Source organism: Pseudopodoces humilis, chromosome 5, assembly GCF_049639895.1.
Source record: "Pseudopodoces humilis isolate 2021_Gansu_Grassland_sample_001 chromosome 5, ASM4963989v1, whole genome shotgun sequence".
Classification (NCBI taxonomy): Eukaryota; Metazoa; Chordata; class Aves; order Passeriformes; family Paridae; genus Pseudopodoces; species Pseudopodoces humilis.
Window position 1 is genome coordinate 15,784,209 of NC_142204.1, and position 16,401 is coordinate 15,800,609.

The window sequence follows — 16,401 nt, forward strand, 5'->3', positions numbered from 1 at the left end:
AAGGTAAGCTTTAATTGTATTAAAAAATACCCATGTTTTTAGTAAGCAGTTTCTCGACAGAGCCACAGGTCTATGGGAGCAACCACACATCTGCAAGATGCAAACAACATCAGAGCTGTTAGAATTACAACCAGCCTAGGTTGTAGCAAGGGGTGAGATGGTGAGAACTGGCTCCTTGTTCATCTGTACCATTTTACAGGGAAAATTACTAATTCTCTTCCATAGCTCCCATTGCAATGTGATTTCCTTGCCTGAGGGTAACCAAGAGATCCCTTCAGAATTGGTATTGCTGCTGCTGTTTTGATGTTAAAGTACCAAGGATCATCTGAGACACAGGCTGGTATTTAAATACTCATACTGGCATAAGTTGAGTAACTTGTATAAATAGCATTCAAGTAATTTTCTCCTTCCTCTCAGTTCAGAGTTCTTCCAGTATAGGGTAATTCTAGACCTCTGAACTGTAACATTCAGAGGAGAGGTGTGAGACAGATACTACATAAAATAGGCAGGGGCTGAAACCCACTATGTACAGTGTTGAGAAAAGGACTCGGTTCTGTCTGACAGCAACACAAAAAACTTTCTTTGTACAAACTCCAAGACAGGAAGGAGTAGAAGCCTAGGTCCCACTCATGAACACACTTATCCTGGCTTCAACTTACAGTCCATTCGAGAAGGGCTTATACTGTAAGATAAATAAAAAGGAAGGATAACAATCTAATGATGGACCACCTCAAGGCACCTGTTTATTTTGATTACATTTAAACATTCCCATTTGAATGGCATGTTGCATTAACCAAGATCTAAAATCCTGGTTCACAGGCATTTAGTACCCTGTTTCAGACAGATCACACTGTTAAGTCAATACATTCCAGTCCCTCATAAAAGAAATTTATGCTGTCTTTCCCCATAATCACTACACCACTAGTTTTGGGAAGATGGGAAGAAGACAGCAACTAACTTAGAAGTAATGGCCAGGATGAGAATTTGGGTTAGTGTGCATGCTTTGTACCTAGATTTTTGCTTTATGATAGAGTGCTCTTGCCCTGGTATTCCAGGAGCCACTGTCTTTCCACCTCCCAGAGTGAAGCATGCCTGTCCCTAGCATAGCCTGTGGCCAGGAGGGCCACAGCTACTCCTAGCCTTTTGCTCATTAATTTTGACAGGTGCTAAAATGGGGTATCTCCATAACCCTGCTTTACTGAATAGCCTGTACAGGGAGCTACTTGAAAAGGTGATGGAACTTTGTTCTGTCCATAAGGACGGTGGACAGGCAAGCTCAGCTCCTGTGACAGCCATGACCATTGGCTGTAAGATACACTGCAGTAAGTACCTTGTGTATGCTAGAAAAGAAGGTAAGTAGCATGGCTGTAAGACAAATCTGAATTCTGATTCCATAAAGTGCCTTTCTTCTTAGTATTCATTATAGTTCTTTATTGGCTCTATGCAGCTTGGCCTAACCTTGCGGTGAGAAGACTCTTGGATGATTTAAATGTCTGGCATGATGTTGCTTGTTCAGATTGAAAACTGAGCTTTTATGTCTCTCATAAGCTTTACCCTTCAATGCAGATAGTACAAGTAGTAATAATTCATTGCTTGGTTACACATTTCTAGTGCGGCTTGAGTTAAGATGCAGTTAGGAAGCTCTTGTTCTCCTGGTTAAGTATGTACCAGCTGAGAACCTGCACTGGCTATTCAAGGACTTGTTTTGGAGAACAGCTGGGGCACAGCATAGACCTGGTTACTGTAACCACCATTCAAACCTGGGCTCTGATCACAGCAAGTGACCAGAGGCATTACAGCCAAGAAACTGAAGGCACCACTGTAAAGGCAAAGTACTTCAAAGGGAGAAGATAAATCAGCAATACCCTTATCTTAGGCACACTTTCCTCCCTCTTTTTCAAAACATGCCCAAGTAGATGGCTCCCAGCTGGTAGTATGCAACAAAGCGCCAATTGAGTGCCTAGGAGGGGATTTTGAGTATCTGCATATAACTGTTTTACCTTGAATAATCTCCTGGAAAGATAAGACTTAGTTAAACTGGTTCCACAGAACAGTCCTTCATGTCCCAAGCTATAACAATTTGTTTCTATTATGTACCCATTGCTCATTTCTCTGGGACTTTTCACATGTGACAAAAATAAAAGCAGTATCTTTTAGAAAAGGAGTGCAGTTGAAAGCACTTTTACAGCTAATCAAATAAGGAAGGGTTAGGAGAGAAAAGTCTTTTTCTGTTTTCTGTCAGACAACTTCTGACTTCTGTAGTAGTTGTCTGCCAAGAAAGACTTGGTAGGATGCAAAATTACAAGGAAGAACAAAATAGGCTGTAGCCATCCCACTGGATGTAGCACATAGATGCTACTTCTACAGTAATCTGTACTGTGGGTGCTTCACCCCTGTTACTGCTGACAACTGAAGACCTAATTTCTGGAAAGTAGAGGTTTAGTACATGTCAAATAGGAATTTCAGGAGCTTCTGCTTGGTGGGAGCAGGAGCTTCTGGCAGTGCTGTCTACAGGGCTTGTAAACAACATTGTGCAGGGTGTTAGCCTCTGGCTGTTGTGACTGTAAAATTTCAATTTAACTCAAAGGTTTGTTTCTGTTCAGTTTAGCAAAAGAACTACTGACAAAGAGAATAGAAAGTCATTAACAACTGACCACAGCTAAACTATGCAGCAAACCTTCAAGAAAGTGAGAGGAGAAATTGCTAGAGACTACTAGTTTCAGTTCTGTTTTTTTTTTCTTTTTATGTCTGAAGAAGTGACAGCAATACAAGGGCAGCTCAGCTGTACTTCCTCACGGATCGTCCCTGCAGACAGCATGTTAAAACTGAAGTGGAAGTTAAAGTGTGAAGGTTGTTGGCCACTTTTATACTTCAGATGTCAATTTAATAACAAAGCTATTTCTAAAGGAAAAGAGATCGGTCTTTCCATTAAATGATACTCAGCTGTTCTTGCCTCTTTCTACATATTTTTCCCCACCCTTCTAAGTATGATGATGTTACAGTTGTTGTGAGCAACTGACAGTATGAACAACAGCATATTTTCTTCTCTACAAAAACATCCCAAGCCTTGAAAAAGCAGCCAGAGCAGTGACTGCTCAGAGACAGGCAAATTGCAGGAGCAATTGCCTCCTCCCTTCCAGAGGGAGACAATCCACAGAGGGTATGCTTGGAGAACATTTGTTTCACCTGTTTCAAAAAGGTGCTTGCCTGCTTTTGAGTGGGTGAGATCTCAGTGGTTCAGGCTCTGTCTCATCCTAGAAAATGCTAGGACAATCAGCTAGTACATCAGCTACAGTTTGCATTCCTACAATGCACAGAGAGCCTCCAAGGGTGCTGAAATCTGTAACTAGAAGCAGCAATTCATCAGCTATAGCCACAGTTCAGGAAGAACAGTAAGCTGTAAGCTTGAAGCTGATACTGCTACTGGCTGAAGGATTTGGGGCAAAGCTGTATGTCACACCTAGAACCCACAATACCATTCTTGGATTTTGCATGGCAAAGGGATTACTCTTTACTGGGATAGCCTTCCTGGAGGTAATGACTAGTCAGTCCTTCAGGAACTGAATCCTGTTCTTTCCACAGCATAAGAAAATACCTGTTTCATCTGGTTCTGCAGCTCTGCCCAGAAAAAAAAGACTTGCTTTTAAACATTGCTCCTAGCAGCTGTGCCAGTTAAGAATACAAAACTCCAAGGGAACCTCCTGCAAACTTCAGTTGTTCCAGCTGAAAGGTACATTCTCTGTCTCACATGGAAAGCAACAGGCAGTGCTGAAGGCTCAGCAAAAGGAGGATTAGCAGACAGTGTTAAAGCAAAGGAGCAACAAGTCCCATCAGCTACAAAGGAAGGGCTAGTGACACTAGTTAAAGCATACTTGTTCTACCCCTTCCAGCCCAGCACCATCCAAGCTGAGGCTGGAAAACAAAGTGACTGCAAAGTGGCTCAGTGGTGTTGGTCCCTGTTAAATGGGAGACCATCTTGCTGGTTTGAAGATTTTAAACCAAAGCAGCAGGTGTGATGCAAATAAAAACCAGAGGAGCTGGTGGGATGGATTGAGGAAGAGAGGGTGCTCTTCTCCAGCTATGAGATAGATGCAGTCTCTGCCAGTTTAGACCATCTCAGATGCTGGAAGTGAAACCGTGCTGCTCCAGTAAGCAGAGTCATAAGATCCTGTAGCGTCCCCGATCCCAAACTTGCTTCTGCCATTTACAAGGAAGGGTGGCTTTACTCCAATTCACCTTCAAGATGGGTGAGGAGTGTTTAAAGGAGTCCTGGTTCTTATCGCTGGTTTAACTGTCCCCACCAATAAACTTGGTAGGAGCTGTTTATGAGACTGGGCTGTGCTGAAGCCCTCTTCAGTCCCCAAGTGGAAGGGGGAGTTGTTAGGAGGATTTCCAGCCAAGTCTGAAAGCTCAGCTATAGCATTTCACATTGGTTGTCATCAAACAAAGTGCTTTCCTGAAGTCATCAGCCTTCAGGTATCCAGGCCAGGCCAAAACCTAGCTATCACTGGCAACAGTGAGGTTTGGTGCAAAGGTGCCACTGGTCCTAGCTAGACAAAATGAAAAACACAAATGAAAGGGAATGGGAGACAAAACCAAAAGGAACCCCTAGAGCAGGTACTCACTGGGAAGTGGAGTGTGAGAAAATAAAGTCACATTTTGTTTTAAAATTATAAATACTCTCCATATAAAGTTATTAAATAACTGTGGCTGTGGTGAGTTCCAGTGATCCTCCTAAGCAATGTCTGGTAGTCTTTAAAAAGTGATCTTTGCTCCCCATCTCTCTTGCCCTTGGTTTAAGTGCAGCAGGGGTTGTCAATGACTAGCATAACATCAATGCCATACACTTCCAGGAGGTCCATAAGGAAACTTCGATCCCCTTGGGGATCCAGGCCCATGCCTCGTGCGTGGTCAGCTGTCAGTGTCTTGTCCTGGCTGGCTGACACCTCCATCAGCGTCTGGAAGATGCGGTTGTTCTGCTCCATGAAAAACCTACAGGGTAAAGTCAGGGAAAGCAATTGCATTGGACCTCCAAAAAGATAGTGTATTTACCAAACAGGCAGCAGAGCCCCAGAACTGCATTTAACCCCCTTCAGCCAGGGATCCCACTTTGTTAGGTGATGCTGTAATACTTTTCCATTCACTCTATGGGTGACTCAGAATAAACAAAGATAAAGCAGTAGCTTTTAATTGACAGTGGTGCTCCCAGCTGTGGGTGGCATTTCCCTCAGAAGAAGCCAGGTATCAGCTAAAGTGTGTTCTGTGGTCACCAAGCAGGTACATCACACCTACAGCTCCCGTAATGTAAAGGAGGAAAGAATGTTGTCACCCATCTGATAAGCTCGTGGGTAAATAAATTCTCCATTACTGGTGCAGAGCACACCAGTGAACGCTACTCCTTACCTGTTGTTTTCCTAGAAACACTCAAAGCTGTTCAGGAAGAGCTCTAGCTACACCTGTGAAGCTCAGCAATCAGAGCTCTGCCCTGACAGCCCTTCACAAAGTTTCATGCCATTACTTCTCACTTGCTGCAGAGTGTGAATAGCAACAGGGAGTGAAGGGCTTCAGAGGTGGTAGACATGTGTTATTTGTCTAATTCTGTACCTCCTACTCTGCACCCAGTTCTGGTTCCTCTGATTGCCAGGTATGAAGTCAGCCATATCAGTGGGCCAGTCCTTCACATGCAGGTCATATCTCCACACTGTACCAACCCTCAGCATGGTACACTGCCTCCTTCCCACAAACATTGTGCTTTCCAGAGCCAAATGTTCCGGCAAGAAAAATTCTATGGTGCTTAGGTTTGCCAGGGCATTCTTACATCTCTAATTGTGTTTTTAAAATTCACTTCTCCCTCCCGGCACATAAGCAACCCCAGTGGATACTGCATTTTGGCTTCTCAAAATGAAAGGAAAATGATCTGAAGAGGGAGAGAGCCAGTCTCTTTTTTGGAGCCCTAGAGGAAGAAACCTGACTATGGAATTATATCAAACGCACTGTTTCACAATATGCCAAACAGTGCAACACAAAATGAATGCAAGAGGCTCCCTAAAACTAGCAGTGTCCAACTAAGTATTAGAGGTAGCCACTCACAAGATGAAAAGGTCCTCTTCACAGGAGCTGCAATCTTCACCCACTTCTTGAGAATACATTAACATCTGCCTGAGAGAAGGGAGACAGGTTAATTGCACACACCTACCTACTCTGAACCTGAAAGCTTTATGAGATAACCAGAATCTTCAAGAGATTAGTTGAACCAGTGGGATATTTTGAAAATACTACAAGGAGGAAAGTACAAAGGAACAGGGTCCTCTTTATGCCACGTCTCCTATCAGGACCACCCGGGTGTCTGTGATTACCTTTGGTCATTGAGCCGTCGGTACTTCTCCTTGTCAGCATTGTTAATTTTCAGGAGTGGTTGCAGATGTTCATGATGTGTCTTCACATTCTGGTTGTCCACATAGACATCATAGAGATCCCGTTTCTGCTCAAAGATCTTTTCTGTTGTACCTGCCAAAATCAGAGAAGATTTTCAGAGCAGCATGTTGCTTTCCCAGCAGACCAGCTGTTCTCTCCTGCTTGCATAGTTAGTCATTCTATGCACAACCTATTTCTCATCGGTTCTATTCCACAGTCTGGTGTCTCAAGACATTTTGCAGCCTGAAGCTAAAAACATCATGCCTAATCCATCATACTTACAGGCCACATATGATACTTCTGTCTCCAGCATTTCTATGTCTGCCACATTGACATAGAAGAATGGTTTGGACTCTGGGACAGTTCCTCCAAGACCAGGCAGAGAAACATTTGCAAGGCAACAGCAGCAATACACTGTGGACAAGAGAAGCACATCCTGAGATGCTTTTGGTTTCCCTCATGGGCACTCTGAACCCCACTTGCCCAGTTCTCCCGCAGGCCTCTATGAAAACAATGGTCAGAGCTCTGAAATGCCCTTGAACACCAGAACTTCTCAAGTGATGACATCCTGTTTTGCATAGGAAATAATCAGTTTCCCCATAGGAATCCAACATTCTAGAATCCACAAATTCAGTCAGTGCTCTTATTGTCCTGTGCTGACAGGAACTGAGTTTGACAGTGCCAGATGTGTCCTTACTCACGAGGCCTGAAGAAAAGCATTTGGTAGGAAACGTGTAAATGCAGACTGAGCGGTATCTTCACAAAGCACAGTCAGAATGGATTTTGAAGACCTGCCTGATGTCTGTCCCCTTAGTACTCATGGGCATTTCTGCAATGCTTCAGCCTACTAGATTGGAGCTCTGCAGTGTCCCTGGAAACATACCTCTATAGCAGACAACTCCAACTGGGGGTGGTGAAAATATCAGTATGCGCTTGCGCAGCAGGGCAAACTTCCAGAGGACGAGGATCTGCTCACCGAAGAATTTGATGAACTGAGACATACAGCCAGCAGGGTGTGTGATCTGCAGGTGGAGCGAAAGGGAAGAAAACAGCTCAGAGGTGAAACAGGGACACATGCACAGATGCTAAATCTAAATGTGGGAGCAAGACCAGCACGCAGCTTGCAACGGTCCAAGAAACAAAATCTTATCTAAAGCAGCCTACAAAGCGGAGGAGTGACTGCTTACATAAAGGAGTATGAGGCACCAGCAAGGAGCAGCAGCCCTTTGCCCATTCCTGCAGGACTCAGGCACCTGCCTCACCTTCATCTCTGGGTACATGTATCTGTGGATGGAAGGCAGCCAGTGGACAGGTTGCTGAGAGCTGGGGGTGCCCTTGCTATCAGGGAGAACTCCTTTCTTGTCATCATAGAATGCCTCTAGATGGGAGTAGTGCCCCGGCATCTCCAGCTGGTGTCTGGAAAAGAAAGGAAAAAAGGAGAGATTTGTAGTGTCTCCAGACTATTTGTTTAGTGCCTCGCCCCCAGCAAACACCTGCTCTCCCAGCTAAAAGGGATCCTGGGTGCCTCAGTTGCACAGACTCTCATCCAGGAGGGCTGAACAAACATCAGGACTACCAGCTCACAGTGCAGCCAGAGAATGCACCTGGGACTGACACAGGCAGCGACCTGGGCTGTGCATAGTACTGGTCCTGTTTTAAATACACTAAGGAACAGTTTTCTTTTCTACCATCACCATTTTTGCCGCTGGATCCACTCAACACAACTGAAGCACACAGCTAGCCAGGATCACCATTACACAATCAGAAGCCTTTTGTAAGCCCCTAGTGAAATGGTTTTCAGAAGGTGAAAAGGGAAACTTCTTGTTCTCTCAACTCTCCCTGTGACACTTAGGTCTGCCACAATAACTATGGTTTGGGTTGCATTTAACTAGGCTGTTAGGAAGGAACAGACTGCTGCTAATCAGTTCCTTGTCTCGTTCACACTGTGAACCTGTAATACTTCTTGGAGAAATAGCCAGCCAAGGAAATCACAGCAGAGCATTGCCACTGATTTCTCACTTGCCTAAAACTGCTCTCCATAGAAGGAACATTTCCTCTCCCAGGTGGGGAACGGCCAGGCTCATTCCCAAGGGAACTTACCTGACCTGGTTCTCCAGGAAGTGCATGTACCTATACAGCAGTGTGTAGGAAGGGGAGAGGATGCCCACAGACTTCATGCGGGCACCACGCTCTAACTCACTCTCCACAGGCATGTTGGCAAAGCAGGCCAGGCCAAAACAGAGCCCTTTCCGGAAATAACTGGAGACAAAGGTTTGACAGAAGGGTTAATGTTAAAAAGAGGAAAGAAGGAGAAAGAAAGGTAACTAAGTGCTAAAATTACTGATTTGGGAACATATTTTCTTCTCTAAGGAACTCCCTGAAATCCCACCCTGCTAGCTGAAGGGCTGAAGACAGGCCTTGGATGCTCCAGTCTTCTCAGTAGCAAGACAAAATGTTTAAGGCAAGAGTTCCCAGAAGTTCCCACTAAAGCCCTTACCAGCCATGTCAGGAATAAGGACCAGTAAGGAATGCAAATAAATAAATAACTTGGAAGGAAGACCAACAGAATGCATGATTCAGTCAGTGCAGAGCCCTTCCTCCACGGAGGAAGCCTGCAGTGAGTGCAGTTCTGAGTACAGTACAGCTACCTGGTCATATTTTGGGTGCCAGCATGTTGAAGCACACTCTGATTATCTGACTGCAAGGGTTCAGTTCACATGCCTTTAAGAAAGTAACTGTTATTCCTGACCAAAAGGAATTGTGACAATGCAGTTCACTGCAAAACATTGCTGCATTGCAACACTGGGCTAGCAGAATGCAGAAAATTCCTCTCTTATGTGCTTCCACTGAAGGAGCTAGCAAAGAAGAAAGTGAGCAAGACCTCTTTATAACAACATTTAAAGGAACCAAAAGCCCTGGCAGGGTTAAGAACATTTTTCCTAGTCCTGTTCCTGCAAAATCCTTCCCATTTCAGTTCTGCCATTCCTTGTCCTTCACCCTAGGCCTCTGCTGACAGTCTCAATAGTGGCAGTGCAGATCATTTGTCCAGTAAATTAAAATTAAAATTTGCACACCAGTGAGAAGCTGGCCTGCCCCAGTTGGCTTCCATAGGCAAAGTAGTCATACAGCAGATCCCTGCAGGTAGCTGGTACTTATTATGATACTGAAAGTGTCTGAAAAGTATCTTTGGCTCAGGTAAAAAGTTTAGCAAGCAAGTTTCTGCAGGACCCTAGCTTCTTAGATGGCACTTTTTTTGCATGTTCTGAATTAAGAGCTGGTGGTGTAGATGCACAGCTAAGAAAGGAAGTAATACAGCTCAGATGTACTCACATGAAATCTGACTGGATTTTGTGGGACCCACTTGCCATGGATTTGAATTCCACACCTTCCAAATCTATATCTTGAGGTAAACACCATTCCACCATGTTGCCTGCAGAGAAGCAAATTAATTTGGGTAAGCTTGAATACAGTACTCATTTCTAAAATGCATAAATCATCAACAGCAAGTTGCTGCTTTTCTAACCCTGGGACACCTCTAACAGTGCCCTAACACAACTCCTAAACTCCTAAATTGTCACAAACAGTAGGTGACATACAGTACTTCACACATCTCTTGCAAATGTTACTTGTTGTAGCACAACACACAGACACTTCAGGACATTTCTGAAGCTAGTGCTATTTTGTGGGTTTATCCTTGATAAGCTTAGTCACAGAGCAGCTATGATTTTACCCGATGGTGGATAAACTTTGGTCTACACAAGTATCCATCCCATACAGAAAGAACCAAAGGACAGACTGTTGCTCTTTAGGATGAGTACCTAGGATAGCTCACACCACCACCAATATTGTTCTTTGCCTGTGCTCGGCAGGCCTGGTCAAACAGAAACCCCTAAGCCATCATCCAAGTCATCGCTTCTTCCCTGAAATCTCTCCTATTTTCTTTAGTATAGGAGGTGTTAGCTGAAGCATTGTATGGAGGCTGAGGTGATCCAAGTACTGCAATGTGTTTGTGTATGCTAGAATAGCCAGCAAAAAAAGTACATAAATTACAAGCTAGATCAAGATCAGCAAACATCTGTCACCTACCAACCCAGCCACAAAGAAAGCAGTTGTTCAGGGGAAAAGGCCACCTGAGGAGCTTGATCCTGGAACAGATGATATCAGAGAAGTCACAAAATGTCCCTAAAGCAAATGAAGTCCAACAAGTTTACCATGGGCCAAAAAAAGGGGCGATTTCTCATACTTTCCCATGCCAGCACTTCAGAGCCCAACCTGCTCACCTGGACATTCCCACTGCACTGAGATGTGCTCCAGATTTACCCACCAAATTTCTGTTCTCTGTCAGTCTGCCCACAGCATTTGGAGTCATGTGGCTTAGTTTTAAAAATGAGACAAAAACCCCAAAATTCTTCATGATAATGCAATGGCAGATGCAGCACAAAGGTGCTTCCTACTGGTTCACTCCTTCCCCTGCTCCTTGGGGTGAGCATTCCAGCTGTGCTTGCATGGACAGCGTACATTTGGAAGGGCCTTACACTCAGCCAAGACTTTTGGAGATATTTAAATCTAAGGCCTCAATTCTGAAGCCTGTCTTTTGTCTCATTACTCATACTGCACAAGTATATGCCTGCACAGGAATAGGGCTTAGCTGCTGACATTTAAATAGGCTATTTTTCTTCTCACATAGATGCTGTATTCAGTAGACCTCCCCCAGCCCTGCCTGGCAAGGACTTCAAAAAAAAACCAGCAGCGTTAGGCACGGCAACAGGAGAAGCTGTGCATCCAAGTGCCCGCTTGCAGTGCACCAGCAGACCTCTCCCGCAGAGCCGGGCTGGCCGGGGAGCAGCGGCAGCCTCGTGACCCCGAGCACAGCCCTGTGCAGTCACACAGAAACCACAGAGCTCTGCTGTGCAGTGCCTTGGCCTCTGAGGCGTGTGAAAGGCTGGCACAGGGAGCCAGTGACATCATGGCAGCCCGCGCGCTCCCCTGGAGGGCTCGCAGATTATATATAGATGGTGGCTTTTGTTGTTTGGGGTTTGTCAGTGCCTGTTTGGTTTGCTCTTTAAAGGCGCAAGACCATTTCTTGAAAGTGTGAGGAAGTCAACTCTTGAGACTGTTGCCTCATAACCACAAAATTGTGGTTAAGGCCAGATGTGCTTTTAAGCCTTGCCCCACAGAGCATCTCTTACTGGTCATTACCTGTAGATTAACAGATCGACAGGCCAGAGTGCCGTCAAGAGCAAAGGAAGATTGGCTTTGCTCAGGTTAGTCACAAACACTGCCAGGTGTCACATCCACTGCAGAGGTGGGACATGAGGGGGACATGGCTCAAACAATGCCTGTTCTGTAGCAGCAATAAGGAAAGGATGCCTTCAAACAGATCTTTACCCAGCATGTGACCTCAGAAGCAGCTCACCTATCATGTAGCAATTTTTTTTTCTGGGATCTGTCAGGAGCAACCTGCACCTGTGCTCCTGGCTGTTCCTCACGCCACCGTGCCCTATGAACACACGAGCGACGTGGCAGTCAGAGAACAAACGCGGAGATTAAAAAGTAGGCAAGTCGGTCTGGCGAAACAGGAAAGCAAACAAAGGAAAGACTTCACCCAGATGAGATACGACTGCCAGCCTGCCTGAGAGACCAGAGGAGGGAGGAGGAAGTAGTGTTGTAGGAAAACAGGAAGCATTGCCCTTCCCCATGGAGAAAGCGGCTCTCGTGCACACAGGAAACTTTCCAAGTGAGAGTCACCCAGCATTAGAGAGCAGGCTAGTGATTTTGCTGAGAGTCAGATCTGCAGATCTGATCTCCTGGAAGCAATCTCCCACCTTCAGGTCAGGTCTGAGCCAGCACTCATTTTCTAGTGTGCAAAGTTAAGGATGTTCTTCCTCTTTCCCTTTTCTTTCCACTGGATTTTCACATCCCCACAAAGAAGACATTGGTACCAGCATTTGGGGGTCATCACCTGGCCCTCCTCACTATCAGATGTTTCCCAAGGGCTTTAGGGTCCCCAGCTGTGCAATGCTACCATGTTGTGCTAGGACAGGAGAAGCATAAAGTGTAACCTAAACATCACACTCCCTCCATTTCCTGCATGGAAGAAATGTGGGACAGAAAACCAGAATATTTTGTGTACTGGTGCAAAACACATGACTTCCCTCTCTTCTCTCCTTGTCTCTCTCCATTACTTACCGACCCTTTCAGCTAACAGACTGTGTGGGACCTCCACAAGGGTGATTGTTATCAGCTGCCCCAGAGCAGCAGTAAAGAGAGCTCCTTCTCAAGGGCCACAGGGTTCACCATGCTGCAGGTGAGGACAGCAGCAATACAGGAGCTGCCTCTGGCTCTTACGTCAGTCACTCACATGAGTGTTGACAGTCACAGGGACACCGGAACTGTAACAGTGACCTGGCAACCCCATAACCTACCTTCGGAAACTCATCACATGCCACTGCTGTACACTGAGCTCCTCTGCTTCAAGCCCTTCTAAATTTAGGAGGGAAGCTGTTACATTCTTTATTAACACAGTTGCCACTTCATCCTTGTACGGTAAAACCTCTCTTGCCCACCTACTTGCCTGTAGTTGAGCAGACATTACTTGGCATAACCACCTGCACAGCCACCAGCAGAAATTTGGCTGTTCCTGTGCCTCAGCAAGCTGCTAGAGGTGGTCTGCTGTGCTTTTCGTGGGCAGGATCAAGCAGGTTTCCTGCTCAGACACTAACTGGATGATTTCCTTTAAGTCATACACAAAGACCAGACACCCCCACAAACAGTACAGGAGTCCTTCACGCTATCTGATGTGGTTGACCAGTAATTACCATATTCTCTTTTTGACTCTAGCAACTTCACACCACTGCAACTTCATGATCTTTTTCCAAGTCCACACCCTCTGTAGGGCACTTTGCTCCTCAGCTGTAAAGCTGACATTAGCTGGTATATTGCCCACAGTCCTATCATCATGCTGAGTAGCAGCAGGAGGCTGAATCTTCCCAGACCTGACAGACTACTTCAAGGCTGATGACACCCAGCATTAACTGCACATCAGATGTGAGAAGAGCTGTTTCCCAACTTTCCCTGGACTTCGTTCAAAGCAACAGCTGGTTCAGAAAAACTCCTGAGAAAGTTCATCTTTCTGCCAGCTCTCAAGAAAATCTCACAATTTCATAGAAGGCATATGCTGTCGGATTGAAAGACAACCTGCTGTTGCTGCAGTCATCCAGACTCTTTCATGTTTTGGAATACTTAGGAGAAACACCTCCATTTTCCATCTCCTGGTGGAAAGATGACATCCAATCTCATTTCAGATTTTTATGAGTGAAGAGCCTCTCACCTCTAGACTGAATACACTTCTCTCTGGTGCAGTATGAAAGGGTAACTTCTCAAAAGCCCCTGGGTGTTTTGGGACACAGCAGCCATGCTGACAGTGGGCATTGCTGACAGCACATCACACCAGTGGCTACAATCTGTTCAACTACTTCCTTAGGATTTTCAGTTCAAGACCAGCATCCAGCCTTCACTACCAAGGCCATCTTGTGAGCATGATGGCAGGTACTCTCCCTTCCCACTGAAGAACCAATCTCACTGTGCTTTACAGACCTCTTTACTGTCTCTAGTACTTTTGCCATGGATCTGTGAAGGAAGTGCTTGTCTAGAGAAGAAAAAGAAGCTCGCTCTCACATCTGGATGCAAATGGGCTCCTGAATCTCTCCTTCTTGCCTTTGAACCCTAGGTCGGTGCCTGGCAGCCAAAAGACCCAACAGTGTGTCTCAGGACACCAGGCTCCTCTGCACAGTAGTACCTGTGTTCACAGGTGCAAGGCAGGTGCTAACTTCATATCTGTGTCCTAACATCCTGTTTTGTGGATACTGTGGGAGCAGCAGGATTGGAAAACAAAGTTAAGACATTTTCTGAAATGCTGATTTACAGGTTTGAAATTAATAACCTCTGTCAGGAGTGATACAACACCACAGTCCAACAGCACTGAGAAAGATTGATATGGCAGTGAGAAGTGGAAAATACATTCCCTTGCCCCTCTCCTCTACCCTCCTGGATCGCAGCAGTCCTTCAAAGCACTAAGTCACAGAAATCCCACCAGAGGCCAGACTCTAAACACATTGGTCACCAAGAAATACACAGCTGCTGCTGCTGCTGGTGATCATGCCCTGCGAGCCTGCCGGATTTACGCCTGCCACAAACGCCATCCATCACCGATAGCTGCGGGCAGGTCTGCGCCACTCCACGGAGACAGAAGGATGCTCTCAAGATGCTGCTAACAGGTTGGTGCCCTCCAGGCAGCGCTGGGCAGAGGCTCGGCCTAAGTCTGTGCGGGGCACAGGGGATGCCCCAGCGCCACCCACGAACTCTCTGTGCCGTGACCCGCTGTGGGGAAGACATACACCCATCCCTCTCTCTCCTCGGAGCGGCACCAACCGCGGCGCCTTCCTCCCGCCAGAACTTCTTCCCGGCGGGATGGAGACCAAAAGCAATCCCCCTCGCGCTCCGTTTTCGGCAAATGCCCACGGCATTTACCCACGGTCCCCGGTCCCGACACCGGCAGCCGCGTTCCCCCGCGGGGCCAGAGGGCAGCCCGGCCCCGGGTCCGGCGACGCTGCCCCAGCGCGGCGGGAGGAGCGGTCTCTGGGAGGCGGGATGCGGGATGCGGGGAGAGCGCTCCCCAAGGGATGCCCAGTCCCGCATCCATCTTACTCCAGCGGCACCGGGAGCCCCAGGCCCGGCCCCTGCTCCCCGGCCCGCCCGCCCCCGGCGCCGCTCACCCGTGCGGGGGTCGAAGGTGACCACGAAGACGGCCACGATCTGGTCCTCCTCCGCCTCGGCCCGCGGCGGCCCCGCCGCCTCCGCCGGCCCCTCGCCGTCCCACGGAGCCGCGCTCCAGCCGCCGCCGAGCCGCCGCCCGCCGCTGCCGCCCGGCTCGGCCGCGGGCGGCGGCGCCGACACGGCGGGGCCCTCGGCCCAGAACAGCAGCGGCGCCTCGTCCGAGCGCTCCACCATGGCCGGGCCGAGCGGAACCGAGCTGAACCGGGCCGAGCCGAGCTGAACCGAGCCGAGCCGGGCAGAGATGAGCCGGGCCGAGCCGAGCCGGGCAGAGATGAGCCGGGCCGAGCCGAGCCGGGCAGAGATGAGCCGGGCCGAGCCGAGCGGGGCACAGATGAGCCGGGCCGGGCCGAGCGGAGCGGAGCGGAGCTGAGATGAGCCGGGCCGAGCTGAACCGAGCCGAGCCGGGCCGAGCGGAGCCGCACCCCCCGCGCCGCACCGGCGGGGGGCGGGAAGCGAGGGGGCGGGAGCACGGGGGTGTCACCGGCGGGGCGGGGCCGGGGCCGCCCGGGGCAGCCGGCGGAGATCCCGGCTCCCGGCTCTCCGCTGCCGGCTCCTGGAGGAGCGCGGGGCGCAGTCCGCCTGCCCGTGCTTCACCTCCCCGCGCAGCGCAGAGCCGGCTGCCCGCCTTCTGTCCGCCCCGGGCTGTGACCCCGGTACCGAGCAGCTGCCTCCCCCCGCCCCGGTAAAGCCATCCTGCCGGGAAAGCCACGGGAACTCGGCAGAGAAGCCTCAGGGCCAGCAACGGGGCAGGCTCGCACCCTCCCCCCGCCCCAAATGGCTGTGGTGAAAGGTTCGAACCACAAATCTGAGAGTCAGGGATACTGATCCAGTATGTACTGATGTGTGTGTGTGTATACATATACACGTACATACATACACACACATACACGTATACATATATATATATTATATGTATGTATATACATATATAATATATGTATATTCATACGTATACACACACATACACATAAATTTTATATATACATAAATATATATATGTGTATATATACATATATATATACGTGTATATACATATACATGTACGTATGTGCTGCAGAGGGTCATGAAACAGTTTTGGGCGGAACAAGCAGAATCAGCTTGAGATTGAAAGATGGGGACACAAGCATGGCCAAGGCATCTACAGGCAGCCAA

General features: G+C 47.8%; 1 protein-coding gene across 1 annotated transcript; it reads right to left on the reverse strand.

Moving 5' to 3' along the window:
• Positions 1-715: 715 nt before the first annotated feature.
• On the reverse strand, positions 716-15,423 carry DENND11 (DENN domain containing 11). The gene is made up of 9 exons (XM_005527952.3): positions 15,189-15,423; positions 9,745-9,844; positions 8,515-8,673; positions 7,677-7,830; positions 7,298-7,436; positions 6,697-6,828; positions 6,357-6,507; positions 6,091-6,159; positions 716-4,992 (listed from the first exon to the last, which is right to left on the reverse strand). The coding sequence occupies exons 1-9, from the start codon at positions 15,421-15,423 to the stop codon at positions 4,797-4,799; spliced, it is 1,335 nt and encodes a 444-aa protein (XP_005528009.3). The 3' UTR covers positions 716-4,796.
• Positions 15,424-16,401: the final 978 nt, after the last annotated feature.